This window comes from Lepidochelys olivacea (genome assembly GCF_965140295.1).
Source record: "Lepidochelys olivacea isolate rLepOli2 genome assembly, chromosome: 1".
In the NCBI taxonomy this organism is placed as follows: Eukaryota; Metazoa; Chordata; order Testudines; family Cheloniidae; genus Lepidochelys; species Lepidochelys olivacea.
The window spans coordinates 178,873,628-178,892,657 of record NC_140411.1 but is presented as its reverse complement, the minus strand read 5'-3'; the positions used below and the strand labels follow the sequence as shown (position 1 = coordinate 178,892,657).

The 19,030-nt window shown below is 44.0% G+C and overlaps 1 protein-coding gene across 1 annotated transcript; it reads right to left on the bottom strand.

The window, feature by feature from the left end:
* Nucleotides 1-4,471: 4,471 nt before the first annotated feature.
* Nucleotides 4,472-16,651, bottom strand: HSPA13 (heat shock protein family A (Hsp70) member 13; the record flags this gene model as incomplete). The annotated part of the gene is given in 6 exon segments (XM_084617926.1): nucleotides 4,472-6,168; nucleotides 7,861-8,028; nucleotides 9,214-9,427; nucleotides 11,787-12,127; nucleotides 16,371-16,635; nucleotides 16,637-16,651. Coding segments are annotated over 6 exon segments (1,683 nt in total). The 3' UTR covers nucleotides 4,472-5,488.
* Between the last annotated feature and the right edge of the window lie 2,379 nt (nucleotides 16,652-19,030).

Below are 19,030 nucleotides of genomic sequence, written 5' to 3'. Positions count from 1 at the left end.
ACATCTGAGACCCTTTCTTTGGCCAGCCCAAGCACAGGATGCAGCTACAAGGAGAAGGAAACTTGTGCTGCCCTGTGACAAGTGGGGGCTTGTCCGGGATTCTTCCTAGCGATCGATACCAGTGGCTGCTCGTATGGAGGAGACCCTGAAATGGCTGGTTACTACAGTGCAGGAGCTGCAGCAGTCCCAGCAGACGGAAAGGCAGGCCCTGATAGCATGGCGGGGGACAAAAATCAGGCCCTCCAAGAGTTCATCAAGGAGCAGTCGGTGGCCCAACAGCAGATCCTCCAGCGGGTGGTGAGTCTGGCGAACAGGGACAGAACCAAGACAGCAGGATGGGGGCCCTGGGCCCCATACACCTTTCTGGGGACATTTGAATGGGTGGCTACGGCAGCAGGCTGGGAGAGTTTGAGTTGGGCCTTGCCGCAAGCCCCGTACCTGGGAGGTGAAGCCCATGTGCCGTTTATGGCTTTGGGAGACACCCAAGCCAAAGACTATGCGACTGTGAAGGCTGCTATCTTGGACAGGGTTGGACTCTCAACCGAGAAGTACTGGCAGCAGTTTTGGGCGTCCTGCTGGATGGAGAGCCTGAGGCCCAGGGCATTTGCCCAGAAGTTGACTGACTGGGCCACTAGGTAGCTGAGGCCCACGGCCCAGACAGAAGAGATAATGATCCTGGATCAATTTCTCCAGGAGTTCCTGGACCCAGTACGTATTTGGGTCTGACGACATCAGCTGGCCTACGTAGTGGATGCAGTCTGGCTGACAGAAGAGTACATTGAAGCGGAGGCACCCAGAAGGGTGGTGAAGCCCATTAGGGGAGCAGGACCTGGACAGAGTCCACCGGAATCTGCACCCAAGAGCGGGGCGGACCCCGGGCCCACCTGCAGCTGTGAGCTGACCTGTTGGCAGTGCGGGTGCCCTGGCCATAAAAAACAGGACTGCCCTCAAATGGAGTGTGGGCGGGTGGACCGGGGAGTGGGAGGGACCAGGAAATCAGCCCTTAAACACAATACCTGTGTTGGTGGGGAGGAAGCCCCGAAAGGGTTTGGTGGACTCCGCCTCCACCCGCTCACTGGTGCGTAAGGGTAGGCTGAAGACATGCTGGATGGTTCCGGGGCTAAAGGTAGTCCTTCTGTGTGTTTATGGAGATACCTGGAGCTACCAGATAGCCCGAGTTCCCCTGGAGGTTCAGGGATGCTTCTGGTGGTAGCAGGTAGGATTAGTGGAGAGGTTACCCTACCCAGTCCTGCTGGGAAGCGATTGGGGACTCCCTTCTTGCAAGACAGGAAGTCGGAAGGGAAATCCTGATGAAGTGGGAGGGAGAACCTGATTAAGGAGGAGAAGGGAGATGGGGGGCTGGTAGACCCCCCCCCAAAGTAGCAAGAACTCCTAGACAGCAGTGGGAAGAAACCACCAAATGTTGGTTTTGAGGTAATGAAGGACCCCCCCCCCCCAGAAGGGGGGCCAGGAGTGCAGCCCTTGTGAGCCCAAGAAAGGCAAGGCACGTGGAGCCCTGCAGCTGACCCTGGAGTCAGGGTACCTAAGCACCGAACCATGCTAGAGAGAGGGCCGGGGTGGGGGGAGGGGGAGGAGGAGGAGGACGACAATGACAACAAGGAAACACTCAGACTGGACTTTGTTAGGCTAAGGGCCATGTGCGGGAGACCTGCCCCTACTGTAGAGATGGGGGGGGAGCACCTAAGAACCCCAGGGAGGACCCGCAGGAACCCACAGCTGTGGTAAATGAACCCCCTTTGAAGGGCCAATATGTCTGGCTGAGAAGAGGCCAGGGCTGGTTGAGCCTGGTGGCTCATTAAATGGGGAAGGTGTGTCGAAGGGCAGAGGTATAAAACCTTTGAGTGCTCTGCTAAAGAGCCAGCTTCCCCCTGCTTTCCTGGAGGGTGGCCGGGTGTATGGGCCAGGACCCTTAGCAGGGAGCCCAGCTGCAGGCCCTACTGAGGGCAGGCTCAGTGCCATCTGCTGAGCCTAGTGGAACCAGGTGTGTTGATGACTGGGAAGGCTTATAAACCCAGGGAAGAGCTCAGGAAGGAGGTGAGCCAGGCAGGAAGATAGGAGGGCTGAAGCTCTGTCTTTGCTGGTTGATACAAGCCTCAAAGGCCAGAGGACCCAGTGAGGGGTCAGAGCGAGGACAGGTGTTGGGGAATTGGGACTGTACAGCCACTGTAAATAAAAGAACACAGGTGTAGCACCTGCCAAAGACATCTGAGACCCTTTCTTTAGCCAGCCCAAGCCCCCGGCACAGCAACAAGGGGAAGGAAACTTGTGCTGCCCTGTGACAATGCTATAAAAACTCCACGGCCCACATGTGGCATAACAACTGTTTTTCTGTATATAAAAGCCAGGGCCAGTGTTAAGAGGTAGCAAGCTGGACAATTGCCTGGAGCCCTACAGCCCAGTGAACAGCGCAAAGCTAAGTTGCTCAGGCTTCAGCCCCAGGTGGTAGGGCTCAGGGCGCTGCAATATTCCTTGCAGTCCTGCCTGGCAAAACTTTGGCATTCTGCCCAGGGCTCTAGTGAGTCTAATGCCTGCCACAGGTGGCTGACCCTCTGGAACCTGCTCACAGCCACCGGATCCCTGGTTGAGAACCACTGCTCCAGAGGAGAAATACTCCTGCAGTAATATTGAGAAGGTTAAATATTTTTACTAAGAGGCCACATCCAGCAAAGTTAGATTTCATTTTCTAGAAACCTCATTGGACAATGTCTGTGGAATGCCCAAATCTGCACCATACAGAATTTCTACAGCATGGTTCTAGTGACCGTATTTGTCACTATTGATTTAATAAAAAGGGTTACAACAATTCTAGATAAATCAAGTTGTTCAGAGCTGCTCCTTCACTTTCCTAGCCCATATTACCACCTTTTGTAGGTCACTGGTGCACTTCCTTCTCCCTGCCCTTAGTTCTGCTTCATTTCTAACAGCAATGCTTCAGACTAAAATGAAGTCCCAAGGAAAGAGAAACAAAAGTTTGTCAGGCCAGATGCAGTTACCTTTATTTAAGAACATATTTTAAAAGGCTGTATATGAATATCTCTGAAGGATGACATTTTCCCCGAATGCAGATGATATACATGTCAACCTGTAAACTGACAAGATTTTAAAATATTGACGAGGCATCACCACTTCCAAGACTGCACTCCCTTGAACCTCAGCTACATAAACTCTTCTAAGTAAAGTTAGGTGGTATAGGGCTACAGGCATCAAGATTTAAATAGGACTAGTCATAAAAACAGAACTCCAATCTACAAACAGTGGCATTTAGTTAAATGAAGGACCTTGATAGTAAGTTGTGCACTGGGGAAAATATACAAAGTACAATATTTTGTTTTGTTTAAAATTCAGTGGTTTGTGCCAAAATACAGTACCAAAAATTAGCATTTTAAGACCAATTGTAATTCTAACACCCTTAAAAAAAAAAAAAGCTATGAATAAGACTTACAGCAGGGTAAGCCCTAATTCTTGCAGAGAGTTCTGCATCTATGCAAAGTAAACACAGAAGTATTTGCACAAGAAGGGCCTGAAATAGCATCTGCATATTATTTGAGAGAATTGTACTGCATACTGATATTTGTCCATTATTTCTTTGAAGGGACTTCAAACTTTACGTTTGTTATTCGTATAAAAAAAAAGAAAAGGTAGTTTCAAGAATTACATACCTACCCCTGCTAATTTTTGTAATTGTACAACCACTTATTAAAATATTTCCCCCTCTTGTTGCAATAGGGCCCATATAAACACAGGCACGAGGGCCCTTGAGAACAAAGAATTTCTGCTATTTTTCTTTCTCCACACAGAAAGCTTCTTGGTTTTCCTTGGTTACAGGTCAAAAGCTACCAGCAGTATCATCTGAGATACTTTACAAATTCAGAGACAAGGCCACTTTAAAATAGTTTAAAAAACACTGTTTTGATGGAATGGGTCTGCCCTACTAAGTGCAAGCCTATTACTGAAAAGTCTCAAAATGTAGCAGATAACTGTTCATTTTAAATATTTTGCTATTAAATCTCACATTTAAAATACAACTCATTTCAGATTTGTTAAGCAAATTTTGCTTAGTTATCTAGTTAGGTGATAATACCCTCTTCATTGACTAAGGATAAAACAACATATATAAAAAAGAGTTCATTTGGCTATTCAGCATTTCAATTTATCCCTTCAAAAAGAACACAATTAGACAAGTTTCTTTAAAACCTTCCTCCAACAGTTGAGACTGTAGGAGTCAACTTCTGCTCCTTGTGTTTATTAACCCGCCAGTAGTCAAAACCGTTATCAAAAGCAAAAGGCTGCAATATTACTACATTTACATCCCAGTTCCTGTGCTACTTGTATGGTTTTTCTTTACCAGACTACACCTCACAATTATCACTCCATGTCCACTTCACAGAGTGGGCGCAAGCATCAGGAACCTGAAAACATGTAGACACCAACATGATAGGCACCAGGTAAAAATAGTTGGGATTCATTTTATTTTTAGGGAGAAAGTTAATAAAAAGAAGCTGTAGCAATTCTCTTAGTTGACTACCAACGCATTTCATGGTAGGGATGTACTGGCTGAAGAACTTGAATGGGACCCTTCCAGAGCCTAATGTGCTTTTTTCATTTAATATAAAATTGGCTTTATAAAATCGTTTGGCTGCATGGCAGGAACTACAGTAATGATGGTATTATCAGGTGTCTGCCCACTGGAGAAACATCAGAGGGACCACAGCAGCCTCTCTAGCTGATGACAAACTGAATCATAGGAATCTGTTAGGAAAATGCATTTTAAAGCAGACACCAGCGTAACAGAATGAAACAGCTAAAAAAATTCTTAATTTTTTTTGACCGCAGTAAGTCTACATTAAAAAGAGACAAATCCACAAATAGTTTCAGCAATAACACTGTGCTGTTATAAACAGCAGCACAAGAATCTTAAGTGAAGTGGACAAATAGACAGTATTCAAAACAGGAAAATTGCATTTAGAAAGGTGCTTTGAAGTGCTCAACTGAATCAGTTTAATAAATACATTTAAGCTGAACATTATTTGAGCTGTCTGCATTAATACTGCTACACCTCATCTCACAGTACATACGATCTCCACCACAGGTTCAAGCTCATGATTACATTCCACTTTCGAGTTTTCAGGGTCTGCTAATAAAATTTAGCAAGAAAATGTGTGCATTTTATTGGCAGTAGCAGGTTTTCAAAACTATCAATTCAGGTTTTCATCCCACATCCAGACGACAAACCAATGGAGCAGAGGTGGGTTGTGTGTGTCCATTATTTTTGAATTGCTAGTACCTTTAAAACATGATAGAGCCAGCACACAATAAATGGTCTAGCAACACTTAAATGGAACAGAATTAAAAAGGTATATATTACATGGCTAAGACTAGGTTTCACTGTTTGTTGGGTAAGTCTATGCACGGTCATGAGTAGATTTTTGAAACAGTGAATAATGGAATGTGACAAGAACAATGAAGTTCAGTTGAAGTTAGTTTTTCGTAAATGCCTATTAGGAATTTCTACAGCACTGACTTGGAGGGGCCAGGACCCTCCAACAATCCCAGCTTGGATAGCTACACCCATTACCACTGCCAAATCAGGATCCACAGAGGTGTTGGGTTCCTTTCCAAAGAACTCTTGAATAACTCTGCGTATCCGGGGAATACGTGTAGAGCCTCCTACTAATACAATCTCATCCACTTCTGTCTTGGGTAGATGTCCTTGCTTCAACACCTGCTCAATGGGCACAAGGATCTTCTGAAAAAGGTCCTCATTCAACATCTCAAATAGTTTTCTTGAGATTTGTGTTTCAAAGACAACTTTCACAGTGTGGCTCTGTGTTTGTGAAAGGTCATCCCTTAAAAGGTTTATCATACCGTCTTCCATTTGTGAAGATTTGGCTGTAATTACGTTTTTTTTTTTTATCTGTTCTCCTTCTGAAACAGCTTTTAGGTCCTTCCTTTCTGGCATAGTAAGAGAGACTCTGACAGGAGAAGACTTGTGTAGAGTTAAATTTAACTTGACTGCTTCCACAGCCTGCCTAAGTCGATGTATTTCTTCCTTTCTGGAGGGCACCGAGCCATACATTCGATAGATTTGGTCATACAAGTACTGCAGCAATCGCTGATTAAAGTCCTGTCCTCCAAGTTTGTTGTTACCTAAGACATACAAAAATATATCAGGTCACACACAGTATTTCAGAAGGCACAAAGATGCCCTTTATGTCATGTGCAGGACATTCTCATGGGACTGGGAAAAAGAAACGTTCACAACTATAGTCCCAACAGTCAGTGGCACAATCAGAAGTATAATCACTTGGGGATATTTTGTTTGTAATGTGATTCACAAAACAAGACAAGAATGGTCTCAGGTTCTCTGTTTCAATATGCATAAATGAAAAAGCAAGGGGTTGGGGATTTTAGAGGAAGTATCTTTTTAAAAAAAAAAAAAAAAAAGTCCACAAGAACACTAGGAAGGGGTTTGGTTCGCAGAATGTAAAATTTGAAATGGAAAATATTTGCAGCCTGCTGCGATACTATGCAAGTCAATCTTTTCCATATTCCCAACTCACACTCCAAGTCTTAGTTACTGTCTACATCTCTGCCCATATTAGACATTTTCACTAATAGCAGCAAGATGAAACTCATGAAGGATTAGTGCCTCAACTCCTGGAGCTGAACTTTGTTAAGGACTTATTGTATTTTAGAGCCTTCATATTAAAATCATATACTAAGGGACATTAATGTGCACCAATAAAGGCTACTTTTGAGCCATAAGGTATCTATTCTGTCAAGTTCTTCCTGTGGAAACGCTGATTCCCAGTAGGAGTTATTTCAGCTCTTTGATCAGTGAGCTTCAAGCTCTGGTAACGGACCCATCCTATACTAGGCTTTATAGGTATGTAGTGGAATAGTGCACTCATCCCAATTTCCCTCCTAATGTGTTAGTTCCACCTTAACCATCCTTCCAACAGTTTTCGGATACCCATGCCTGCTCTTCATAAGATTGGCCTCTTGAGTTTTCCAATGGAATGTGCAATACCCATAAATATTCAGTCCATCTTTTTATTTCAACTGAAAAAAGGAGTTCATACTGTTCAACAGAACCATGTTGAAATGGCTGACTGCATTTATTACTCTTTTGCTTTCACTAGACAGCGCAGCAGATGTCAAAGCCCATTGAGTCGGGAATATCAACAATAGTACTCAGCCTCAGATCTGTCTGAATCCAGGTCATCTGCAAAGCAATTGGTGTTCACTACATAGGTTTACAAAGCATTGCTGCCAGAATTCTTTGCCAAGTGATGAATCAATCAGTTTGGCATATTTGTGTTACAAAACCTGTTTCTGGGTTGACCGTGTGTGAGCTCTCCACCCCTTAATGTCTGAACTACAGCGTAGCACAAAAGGGGACTGTTCTAAGGCACCCTTCAATAATATGGCAAATCCCCTTGACTCAGACAGATGGAGGTAGTAGAATGCTTTGAAACGCCACTAGCTCCAAGCACAGTAATTGTAAACGCACAAATGCTCAGGTTACCTGTGCACAAATGTGACAATGACAGAAAACTAGACCACAGCTTCTTATGTTAAAATCAGCCAAAGAATGGAAGAATTTCTCTTAATTAAAATCAGTTGCAAACCTAATTTTAGAATTATGGAGAGTAGAAATAACATTCAGGGGACCAGTAGGCCACCTAAAGTTCTAAGGTATGTCAATCTCAGCATGTCAATTTAGCATCCCTTTACGAGTGATTTTTTTACATGTATCCACTGAAATTATATAGAACTAGTTTTTAACTTAAGAAAAACCAACATGTTCTATTGAAGTATAGGGTGACTTATCCTTACCTGCCATCGCTCGTGTCAGAAACATCCCTCCTTGTTTATTCAATAATGAGACATCCAAAGTTCCTCCACCCAAATCCACTACCAGAACATTAAACACATCCACTTTATGGAGACCATAAGCCATAGCTGCAGCAGTAGGTTCGTTAATTACCCGTAATATCTCCAACCCTGAAAAAGCAAAACAAGTTAACATTTTCTCCACACAACTGATGAGTGGAATCTATTGTACTACACAGTTATTAGTAACCCAGCCCAGTGGCCAGCAAAAAGCTGGCTAATATGATCATAGAATCTGGCATTGTCCAACAATTGCCAATGAGTGGAATGCAGGTTTGAAAGGCTGCAGCCAGAGAAGGAAGCACTGAGCTGCACCTCTCCTCCTCACTGCAGCCCTGCAAACCTCCTGCAGGCAGGGTAGCAGTAGAGAAAGGGGCTGCAGTGCAAAAGTTGGGGCTTTCTATCTGGGGCCAAAGAGCTGCACAGGACCTCTTCTCTCCAAGGCTCAGCATCTCCCAGCGTTTCTTCCCCTGGGTACAGTTCCCTGGCAGGACACAATCCAGAAAGCACAGAGAGAGATGCTGCGTAGTGCCAGGATCCTGGCTACAGCTCTCCCTCTCTGCTACTGCCCTGCCCATAGCATCCTCTCCCAGGCCACAGCCCCTTACCTCCTGTCCACAGGCAGGTTTGCTGCGCTGCAGCCAGGAAAGAAACGTCAATGGGACATGATTTGGTTAGTAGCAACATTTTGTTGGGAACCAAAGCTGTTATATCTGGGTTGCTATTAAGTGGAATCTACTGTATGTTTAAACAGAAACTCTATGAAAATATTCCATTAAATAGTGTCAATTTTTGTTCAGATTGAAGTAAAATATAAGACATTTAAGAGAAGTTCACAGGGAATTCTACATCTGCCATAGCTTTCATTTTTTTGTTTTTAAGATAAACTTGGAATATCATTCTTAAATTTACTTCTAGAGCAGTCTGTCAGAATGAAAACTGATTGAACAGTTACCTCAGTGTGCTTTCTCAGAGGAGGTGAGGTGAGGTGGGGTGGGATGGTTTGTTATCTTGTTTTTGAGTCTGATTTATTCCCATGAAGTTTCCTGTATAATTTTCTCGAATTGAAAATTTCCAAAAAACCTATTTCCTTTAGTGATACTTGGGCACACTGCTATCTGTACTTGCATTAGCCAACAGCACTTCAGATCATTTGAGAGTTCCCTGCTGTTCTTGGTGATTGCCACTGATTCTCTGTTGCTATTCTACATTTCACAAACAACTTAGTATAGATGAGTAAACCTCAGGGTAATTCAAAGAGTAGAGGGGAAAATACCAGAAAGAAAGATGCATCACCTGCAAGGTTAGCTGCCTTAATAGTATAGTTCCGTTGCCTTTCATCAAACTCTGCTGGCACTGAAATGACAGCATTAGAAACTGGCATGCCAAGGTACTCCTCTGCCATCCTCTTTAATTTCAATAGCAGTTGAGAGCCAATATACTCAGGTGAGACATTATATGTTTCATTGGTTGTCACTGAAAATTCAGCTGCTCCATTGTTGCTGAAAATCTGAGGGGGGAGGGGGGGAGAGGAGAGAGAGACAGCAAAACCCACAAGTGTGAAACACAGCCCATCTTTCATTAAACAAAATGAATGAGTGAAACTGTACTTGGATATGTAGAATACCTGCTTACTCCAGAATCTACTATGTGGTGGCTTTGCCAGCCTAAAACATTCTATCTGAACCAGTTTTCTTTACCTTCCATTATGAATGATATATGACATGAAGGCATTCAAGTTGCCAGAAAATGTGCCTACAGTACTTTGATCTATTTGGGCAAAATAGACGAGTGAGTCAAAATCCAGAAGCCGGGTCACACAACATCAGAATTAATAATCCTACACAACAGCACATCTAAGGAATGAAAACAGTTCTTTTGAGGCAAACCCTAAGTCTACTCTACTGCTAAAGCAGAAATTATACAGGACGTCTCAGCAGACACGCATGTATATAGGTACTTATTCAGTCCACATCAAAGGAGTTGCTGAGTGCTACTGTACCACTGAAGATTTATTTTATGCAGACTCCCTGCACCCACTATTAGCAGAGACAAGAGAATGATTTCCGATGCCTGACTTAGTACCCATTGTTAAGTATTTTATTGTGCTAGTTTCACCATTATTGAAAGACAGGTTTGTAGAACTGCTACTTTCAGGTCCATTTATAATTATAAATGAACTGCATAAAAAAAGACAAACAATGAAAAGGAGTACTTGGGGGGGGAAAAGGAGGGGAATAAACATGGGGAAATAGTTTTACTTTGTGTAATGACCCATCCACTCCCAGTCTTTATTCAAACCTAAGTTAATTGTATCCAGTTTGCAAATTAATTCCAGTTCAGCATTCTCTCCTTGGAGTCTGTTTTTGAAGGTTTTTTTTGTGGAAGAATTGCAACTTTTAGGTCTGTAATCGAGAGACCAAAGAGATTGGAGCATTCTCCAACTGGTTTTTGAACGTTATAATTCTTGACGTCTGATTTGTGTCCATTTATTCTTTTACGTAGAGACTGTCCAGTTTGACCAATGTACATGGCAGAGGGGCATTGCTGGCACATGATGGCATATAGCACATTGGTAGATGTGCAGGTGAACGAGCCTCTGATAGTGTGGGTGATGTTATTAGGCCCTATGATGGTGTCCCCTGAATAGATATGTGGACACAGCTGGCAACGGGCTCTGTTGCAAGGCTAGGTTTCTGGGTTAGTGGTTCTGTTGTGTGGTGTGTGGTTGCTTGTGAGTATTTGCTTCAGGTTGGGGGGCTGTCTGTAAGCAAGGACTGGTCTGTCTCCCAAGATCTGTGAGAGTGATGGGTCCTTCAGGATAGGTTATAGATCTTTGATGATGTGTTGGAGAGGTTTTAGTTGGGGGCTGAAGGTGATGGCTAGTGGCATTCTGTTCTTTTCTTTGTTGGGCCTGTGCTGTAGTAGGTGACTTCTGGGTACTCTTCTGGCTCTGTCAATCTGTTTCTTCACTTCAGCAGGTGGGTATTGTAGTTGTAAGAATGCTTGAGGGTAGTTGGGAAATTGTAAGTGTAAAAGACTAGCTATCCATAATCATGGAAAAAATGCATTGAGAACTATGAAAGCTGTGTATTACATAATGTTTACAATTCAATTGAAGTTTACTGAAAAACACTATTTTGGTTTACATCTTATACAGTATCAGCAGATAAGGTCCTACTCTGTGCGTTGTGACAAAACAAGGCTAATACTCAAGTAACTACAGGAGGGGGGAAAGGATTAGTACCCTAGAAACTCTCTACCTGTAGTGAATTTCTTGTTGTATAAACTAGAATTAATAAAAATAAATGTATTCAATAAAGAGGGAGGCTCCATTTCAGAGAGAAGATTCTTGCATGTTTCAGTACCCTCCTGCTCAGAACAGAAGAGGATCATGTATGTACCGTATCCACAAACCATCACATCTAGTAAATTCAAATTTGGCGTTTGCCAACATAGCAACTCCCATTGCCAAATACTCTTCTCTCAGATTTTTCCTTCTGCTGTGAAACCAGTTGTTTTGCTCAAGTTCCATCCCACTTCTCTCTGCCTCAAACTCATATGCCTCAAAACAGTCCAGTATCATAGGTATAAAAATAACATAGGTATAATAGCCAAATGCAAAGTTAATCAAGAATAAATACCTGTACAATATATGTTATTATTTTATCTTTATTTTAAATTTTTGCAATTTCTATGTTTGGATCCCACCAGCACAAAGACCATATTTTGTTCCTGAAATGCTACATTCAGGGTTCTGCATCCTGATGATCAACCTGCCAGACAAAGGCAATTGGATCTGCTCCCTCTGAACACCATATATATAAAACTAATTTGGATAGAATTGGTAAAGATTGCTATCTGTTTACCTTAAATGGATATCTGCTACTTTCATTTTTCAGCTCTTCTGGAGTGAAGATTTTCCCTATGAATCTTTTGGCATCATATACCGTGTTCTGTGGATTAGAATCTGCTAGTTCTAGGCCATCATATCCCACGTACACATCTGTGTCTGTGAATGACACTATGCTTGGTATGCTGTTATGCCCACTTTCATCTGAAATAACTTTCACCTGCCCTGTGCCAGGAAGGAACACGCCAACAGAGCAGTAAGTGGTGCCAAGGTCAATCCCAATCACTTTTGGTGTAGGCATAGGTAGATACTGTTGTGCCAGGTAACCAGCCAACAACAGGGCCAAGACAGCTGAACCTGTGAGAGCGATAAAAAGACAGTATCAGAGCATCCATCCAAACAAATTTGGAAGTTCTTCATAGCTATAATACTAGTTGTGACAGTGGTAAATTGAGTGCCAGCTCTGGCCAAGGCCATAAGAACTGAAACTCGTAGCTGGAAGCCAAACCAGCTCACCTGTATGTTGGTTTTGTTCAAAAGAGGTATTAGTATTACAATATATTTAGTGTTTAGACTATGAAATGCTTGTAAATTGCTGCACGTATTAATCTCACTTGTAGTATCTGTATTCCATTCTGTAGGGAAATACACAAGTTTTACTTTATAACCTTGAAAATGTTTGCTCTGAATTTGTGAACGCAGGCACGGGAATTGTGTGTCTCTTCCCCCCACTGTACATTAAGAAAACCTATCAAGATTAAACAGGCCATTAAGAAACATCACAATACAAAGGACTGGCGAATGGCCCTATCCCACCTTGGAAATGCTACATGCAAGGGAGCTTCTCAAATGGACTGTAGGGCCAAATGAAAAAGATAAAATAAGTTTACAAGAAAATTTTTCATTTCTTTTCTGTTTGAACTCTCACTGGGTCAGAGACACTTAACTAAAGCAGAGATCTCCAGGGCCCTGAAACTGAATTGACAGATTCCTATCCCTGTCATCTTTATCAACCATATATGGTATGCTTGCTTGCTTGGTAGCACCTGTAAATAACTTTCTTATTTCTTTTTCCTAGGTCATAAGCCTTTAGATAGTTTATTATGGGACTGGCTACAGGTGTTGTCTTTAGTGTAAGATCAAAGGGTAGATAATGAGGGGTAGCTGACCGGTCTCTTGGGACTGGAAGCAACCTGAATATTTGGTGATTTTTATGTAAGTGACCATTTATCACTAAATCCAGCTTGCGTGGATGGCAAAATAGACTGGAGAGCCCGAGGGGATGGTCTGACACTCCACAGTAAGACTAGTACAGTGGCCCAGGAATTCATATTTGTTACTGAGTTGATGAAATCTAATTATAGAACATGCCACCAGTTTGGGGTGTTCTGCCCTGTTTTTGACAGTCTACCCTGAAGTAACACTCATGGCCATGAATCACTCAGCCAGCATGATATTACTCTGCTGTGTATAAATCCCTCCACTGATTCCACTCAGTATATATATATTTACTCTGATGTAAAATTAGAGTGTGAAATCACATTGTGAAACTGCTTTGTGCTTAGTCTCATTTCCTCAGAAGTCAGCCGCAAGCTTGCATCTGGCAATTCAGGCAAATTACTAGCCACTGAAGTGTAACAGACAAGGACATAAGATTTGTGAAAGTTTAAAGAAAGGAATGGTAAATCAAAAAAACAAAATAATGTTGCAAAGTGATTTACAAATAATAATAAATACTCATCTTCTATGTGAGGTATGTAAGTATAATCCCTACATTACAGATACTGAAAACGAAGCAGAGGCTAAATGAATTGATCAAGGTCACACAACAAATCAATGACATAGCCAGAGTAAGATCCCAGGAGTTCCTGGCTACTAGTCCATGGCTCAAATGACATCTCTGTATTTCGCTCTCCTGCTTATTTTGAAGACTGTCAATATAAATATACATACAAAACATGAGCTTCCCATGTCAGTCAAAGACTAGTCATATCTTCCAGAGAGCAATAGCCTGATGTTCTAGTATTGGGACTTTATTTTAAGCATAAAAGGCAGCATGGAAGATGGCATAGAGATGGGAGAGGTGAGGCTGAAACTGTTGACAAAGCCAAGATACATGATAAGAGAAGAGACCCAATATGCGAGCTGGGTAGGGTCAAGGCCTGGGCTCAAATGCAAGAACAAGAAATGTACGTTGTATAAATTGCACAAAGTGGAATCAGTGGAGGGATTTAAAGATAGAAGCAATAAGGTAGGATCAATGGGCAAAGATGATGTTAACATGTGTTTCTGACAGATAGGAAAGGAATTGTGTGTTTGTTTATTTTTACAGTTATGCTTCTTTTCTATGTTTGAATTATTTTGGAGTGATATTCTGTATAAGACCTGTACCAAATGGATATGTCACAAACAGAAATGATTCAGGCATAAGTATCCGGAAAAGCCAATTTGAGAAGATAAGCTTCATGCCTAGACTTGAAAATATTGACAGTTTATGGCAGATATGTTCAAATTCAGTGTCCCACATCTCTGACATGTCACAGGCAAAAGCACGAGACAAAATAGTCTTTGAGAACCTTTTGAAGTTGAAGCCATACTGCTGTAACCAAATGTAGGTCATGACCAGGAATACATACAAATCCCTGTGAATTGACTGGCCAGAGTTACATGAAGATTTACATATGAAAAGAAAGCTCAGCGCTAGTAACAGATCAGAAATAAGGAAGAGCTTTTAGCAAAATAAATAAAATACAATTAGAACAACAGACTTTTGTACCAGTCAGCACTCTGACGGCAGGATTAGGCAAGAATTATGACTACGGACATGTCTACACAGAACTGTTTCTGACTTACCCACTTGGGTTAAACTAAACAGGAACAAGCCATCCTTTTTCCAAAATGAGAATCCACACATGAAGGTAACCAGAAACAGCTACTGTGCTTTAAATTTACACCCTAGCTCAGCGGTGGGCAAACTTTTTGGCCCAAGGGCCACATTGGAGTTGCAAAACAGCATGGAGGGCCATGTAAGAAAGGCTGTCCCTCCCCAAACAGCCTGGCCCCTGCCCCCTATCCACCCTCTCAGAATCCCCAATCCATCCAACCCCCCCGCTCCTTGTCCCCTGACCCTCGGGGATCCCACACCCTATCCAACCCCCCGCACTCCTTGTCTCCTGACCGCCCCCTCCCAGGACTCCCCGCCCCCATCCAACCCTCCCTGTCTCCTGACCGCCCCCAAACCTGCACCCCATCCAACTGGTCCCTGTCCCTTATCCAACCCTCCCTTCCCCCTGCTCCCTTACCATACCGCTCAGAGCGGCAGGACAGGCTTATTGGAAAGCCTGGGAGGGCGCAAGCCGTGCTGCCCAGCAATAGCGGTGGGCCAGAGCAGTGCCCGCTCAGCGGCGCGGCTGCAGGGGAGGGGGGACAACAGGGGAGGGGCCAGGGGCTAGCCTCCCCGTCCGGGAGCTCAAAGGCCAGGCCGGATGTGGCCCACGGGCCGTATTTGCCCACCTCTGCCCTAGCTTAATCCATGTGAACTGTCAAAGGCAGACAAACCCTGAGTGTTACTATTAACCCCATAACGTGCCATGTTCAGGATCTATTGACCATTAAGGCACTAAGACTGGGCTCTCCACATGGATCCCCAGGAAGGAGATCAGCAACAAACCTGTGACAGATGGAAAAGGTTATCATAAGAACGGCCGTACTGGGTCAGAACAAAGGCCCATCTAGCCCAGTATCTTGTCTTCCAACACTGGCCAATGCCAGATGCCCCAGAGGGAATGAACAGAACAGGTAATCATCAACCATTCCCAGCTGCTGGCAAACAGAGGCTAGGGACAACATCCCTGCCCACAACCATTGATGAACCTATCCTCCATTAATTTACTTAGTTCTTTTTTTAATCCTGTTATAGTCTTGGGGCAAGGAGAGCCACAGGTTGACTGTACGTTGTGTGAAAAAATACTTCCTTTTGTTTGTTTTAAACCTGCTGTCTACCAATTTCCTTTGGTGGCCTCTAGTTCGTGTGTTATGAGAAGTAGTAAATAATATTTCCTTATTTACTTTCTCCACACCAGTCAGGGTTTTATAGACCTCTCCCATATCTCCCCCTTAAGTCATCTCTCTTCCAACCTGAAAAGTCCCAGTCATACTAATCTCTCCTCCTATGGCAGCTGTTCCACACACCTAATCATTTTTGTTGCCCTTTTCCGAACCTTTTCCGATTTATCTTTTTCCAGATGGGGGAACACCCCTATTTACCGCTCTCCACCCATCAACTCTGCTGCTCCTTTGTGCACGTTCCTACATAGGGCCCGCTGCTGCCCTACAAGCTCCCCCCCGCCGGCCGCAGGCGAGGGGCTGGCAGAGCAGCTCAGCCTCCAGCCTCCCTGCCGCGAAGGCCCCCCGAGGCCGCCCACTGGGGCCAAGGGGGAGCCGAGAGCGGGGACCCGCAGCGAACCTCCCCCGGGCACACAGCGGCCCATTCCCGAGCCCGGGGGCCCGGACTCTTCCCCCCGCCCCCGAGACCGACGGGGCCGCCCCCGCCTCCGCCCAGGGCTGGCACAGGCCCCGGCCCCCAGCCCCGCTCACTCACCCAGCATCGTCATCTCGCCGGCCATTGCCCCAGCGCTCGGGCCCGCCCGCTCCAAGCTGCCGCTTGTCCGCCCGGCTTCCGCACCCGGGGCCGTTTGCTGACGCTCCCTTTCTGCCAGGGAGAGGTTTGGAAACCCCCGCTCCGCCCGCGCGGCCCCCTGGGAGGTGGAGTCCGCTGGCCGCCCCCTGCCCAGCGCCGCTGCACGGCCGCAGGCTCCATAGAAACGACAACTCCCGGCAGCCGTCGCGTGAGCGACGGTGCGTCCCCGCCTTGAACGTCATCAAAACCCGCGTCCGCGTCCCAGTGCGCATGCGCGCAATGAAAGGGCGCTGGTCCGGGACGTGGCTCGCAGTGTCTGCTGGGGCGGGTAGTCTCATTCGTTCTATCCGGGCACTGCGAGCAATTCTCTCTTGTGGCCACCCCCGCTGCGAGGCATGGGTCAGGCCCCAACGTCATCAGATTGGTTATAAAACGGGGGGAGGGCGGGTAATAAAATGGGGGTTTTTTTGGGTTTATTGCTTGCCTGGTTTTCAAACATTGTTGGGAGCTGTAGCTCAGGAAAGCTTATGTTCAAATAAATTAGTTAGTCTCTAAGATGCCACAGGTACTCCTTTTCTTTTTGCGAAAACCCAGAAGGATGCTCCAGGTAAAACCTGAACAGGTGGCAACCCTACGTGGAGATCACGTTTTCCAGTTTGTATCCCCAACTGTGAGGGCTACACGGTTAGGAAAGCTGAGAATAGAAATTCATATAATTCTGTGTTTTCAGGACCTAGGGCATGAAGAAAAAAAACACCAAATATGGCTAATCTGTGATAAATATTACAAGTTGCCAGGGAGCAGACTGAGCCTCTTAAAGCACTATTTCCAGAGTCTTAATTCCCCTCTTGCCGCCCACACTATTGCCAACTTCCAAGGATTCATAAATCAGGCCTCAAAAAAAAAAAAAATCACAAAATTGGCTTAAACCTATTGAAATGAAACCAGAGTTTTGTTTTATTGTTTTTAAATAAAATTTGTGAGCTTTTTAGGTTTCTGAGCTTTTAGGGTTCATTCAGGTCATGGCAGTCAAACATCTCATGGCAACCAGAATGGCCAGAAATTTACTTTTTCAGAACGAAAGCAAAGACTTCACTAGCTGGGGCTTTAAGATAACCAAATACTGCAAGACTTGTGATCAAAAGCACAAGAGTTAGCAAGTCTTCCCCCACTTCTAGCGAGGCAGGTGATCAGTTCTGTTGTTTAGGTTTGGCCCATTATAGGGCTTCAAATCCTGATGGTAAATTCAGGGCTTCTGAAGGCCTCAGGGAGATTTGGGCCCCTGCTCATTATCTCACACATATCTCCTTTCACAAGCTCCAGAACCCCTCAAGGCCTTCTAAGGAAAACAGCAGAAACTGTTTTCGTAAGATTGCCTAGCACTTTCATACACATTTTTGTTACCTTTCTCCAAAGTGCTCTCATGTCTCATTGCAACGTTAAAAACATTCTTTTTTGACACAATCATATATATACACAACTCCTCTCCTTTGTGCATTTGTAACTTGTGGGAGGGGCGACTTCTGGGGAAAAGTCATCCACAAGGAGTGAAAAGACATTAGTGCAAGGAGTGAAAATTCTGCCCAGGACTTTGCAAATAACCCTGCTAATGCTTTCTGCGGCACCAATTGTAGTCTATTCCTAGAAATCACACGCCACTGGCCCTGTTTAGCTTTTTCTATATATAATATTATGCAATGCAAAATAAAACTAGTTAGTTAAAATCAAATCCAATTTTGAGTAATTAAGTAAATAGTTTAACAAGAAGCAAAATCAAATCCAAATTTTGCTTCTTGTTAAACTATTTACTTATTGATAATGTTGCATCTCTGGTGAGTAGCAGCAGATTTTCAGGGGCTTAGGTCATTTTCCTATTTGGATCAGAAACCGATGACATGGAATAAGTTCAATTTATTTATTTATAAAATAAATAGTTCATCGTTCAGTTTATTTATAAAATGTACATTTATGCTGTTTTCTGAAACACGGATGGTAACAAAAAGCACATACGGAGAAACCCCAGGCCAGTCGCCTTTGCCCAGTCCTGAAGCAGCTCTAGTGCTTCTACTTCTCCTCCAATACACATACACTCACACTTAGAAACTGACTGCTTGGAGCTTACCATGCACTGGGCTGGTCTACACACACAAGTTACACTGCTTTAACTACTATACAGATATAAAAATGGTAAATTCCCCTGAGGGGGACTGGTTACACTAGTATAAGTTATTCCCCACACACTAGTATAAGTTATTCCCCACATAGGAAGGTGATGAATCCTTAAGGCTAATAACGTGAGGTAACCATTCCACCTCCTTAATGACTTTCAGGATGCAGTGATTGTATGACATCTTAACTCCTTCTGTGATCAGTTTCACCTTGACTGATTACATCAGTGAATGACCTTTTATGGCAAACAGTTAGGATATCTTCCTGCTGTGAATTCCACAGGGCAAATATGCATTGTGTAATGTACATTCATTCCTGCTTCTTCTCATTTTTGTGTTTTCCTGTGTCTCGTTAAGGGCAGCTTCTCCTTTTTGTAGAGTTTGGCCATATACACACAAACACACACACACACAACTTTATTTCATATGTATGTGGTAGAAGGGGGCCCATTC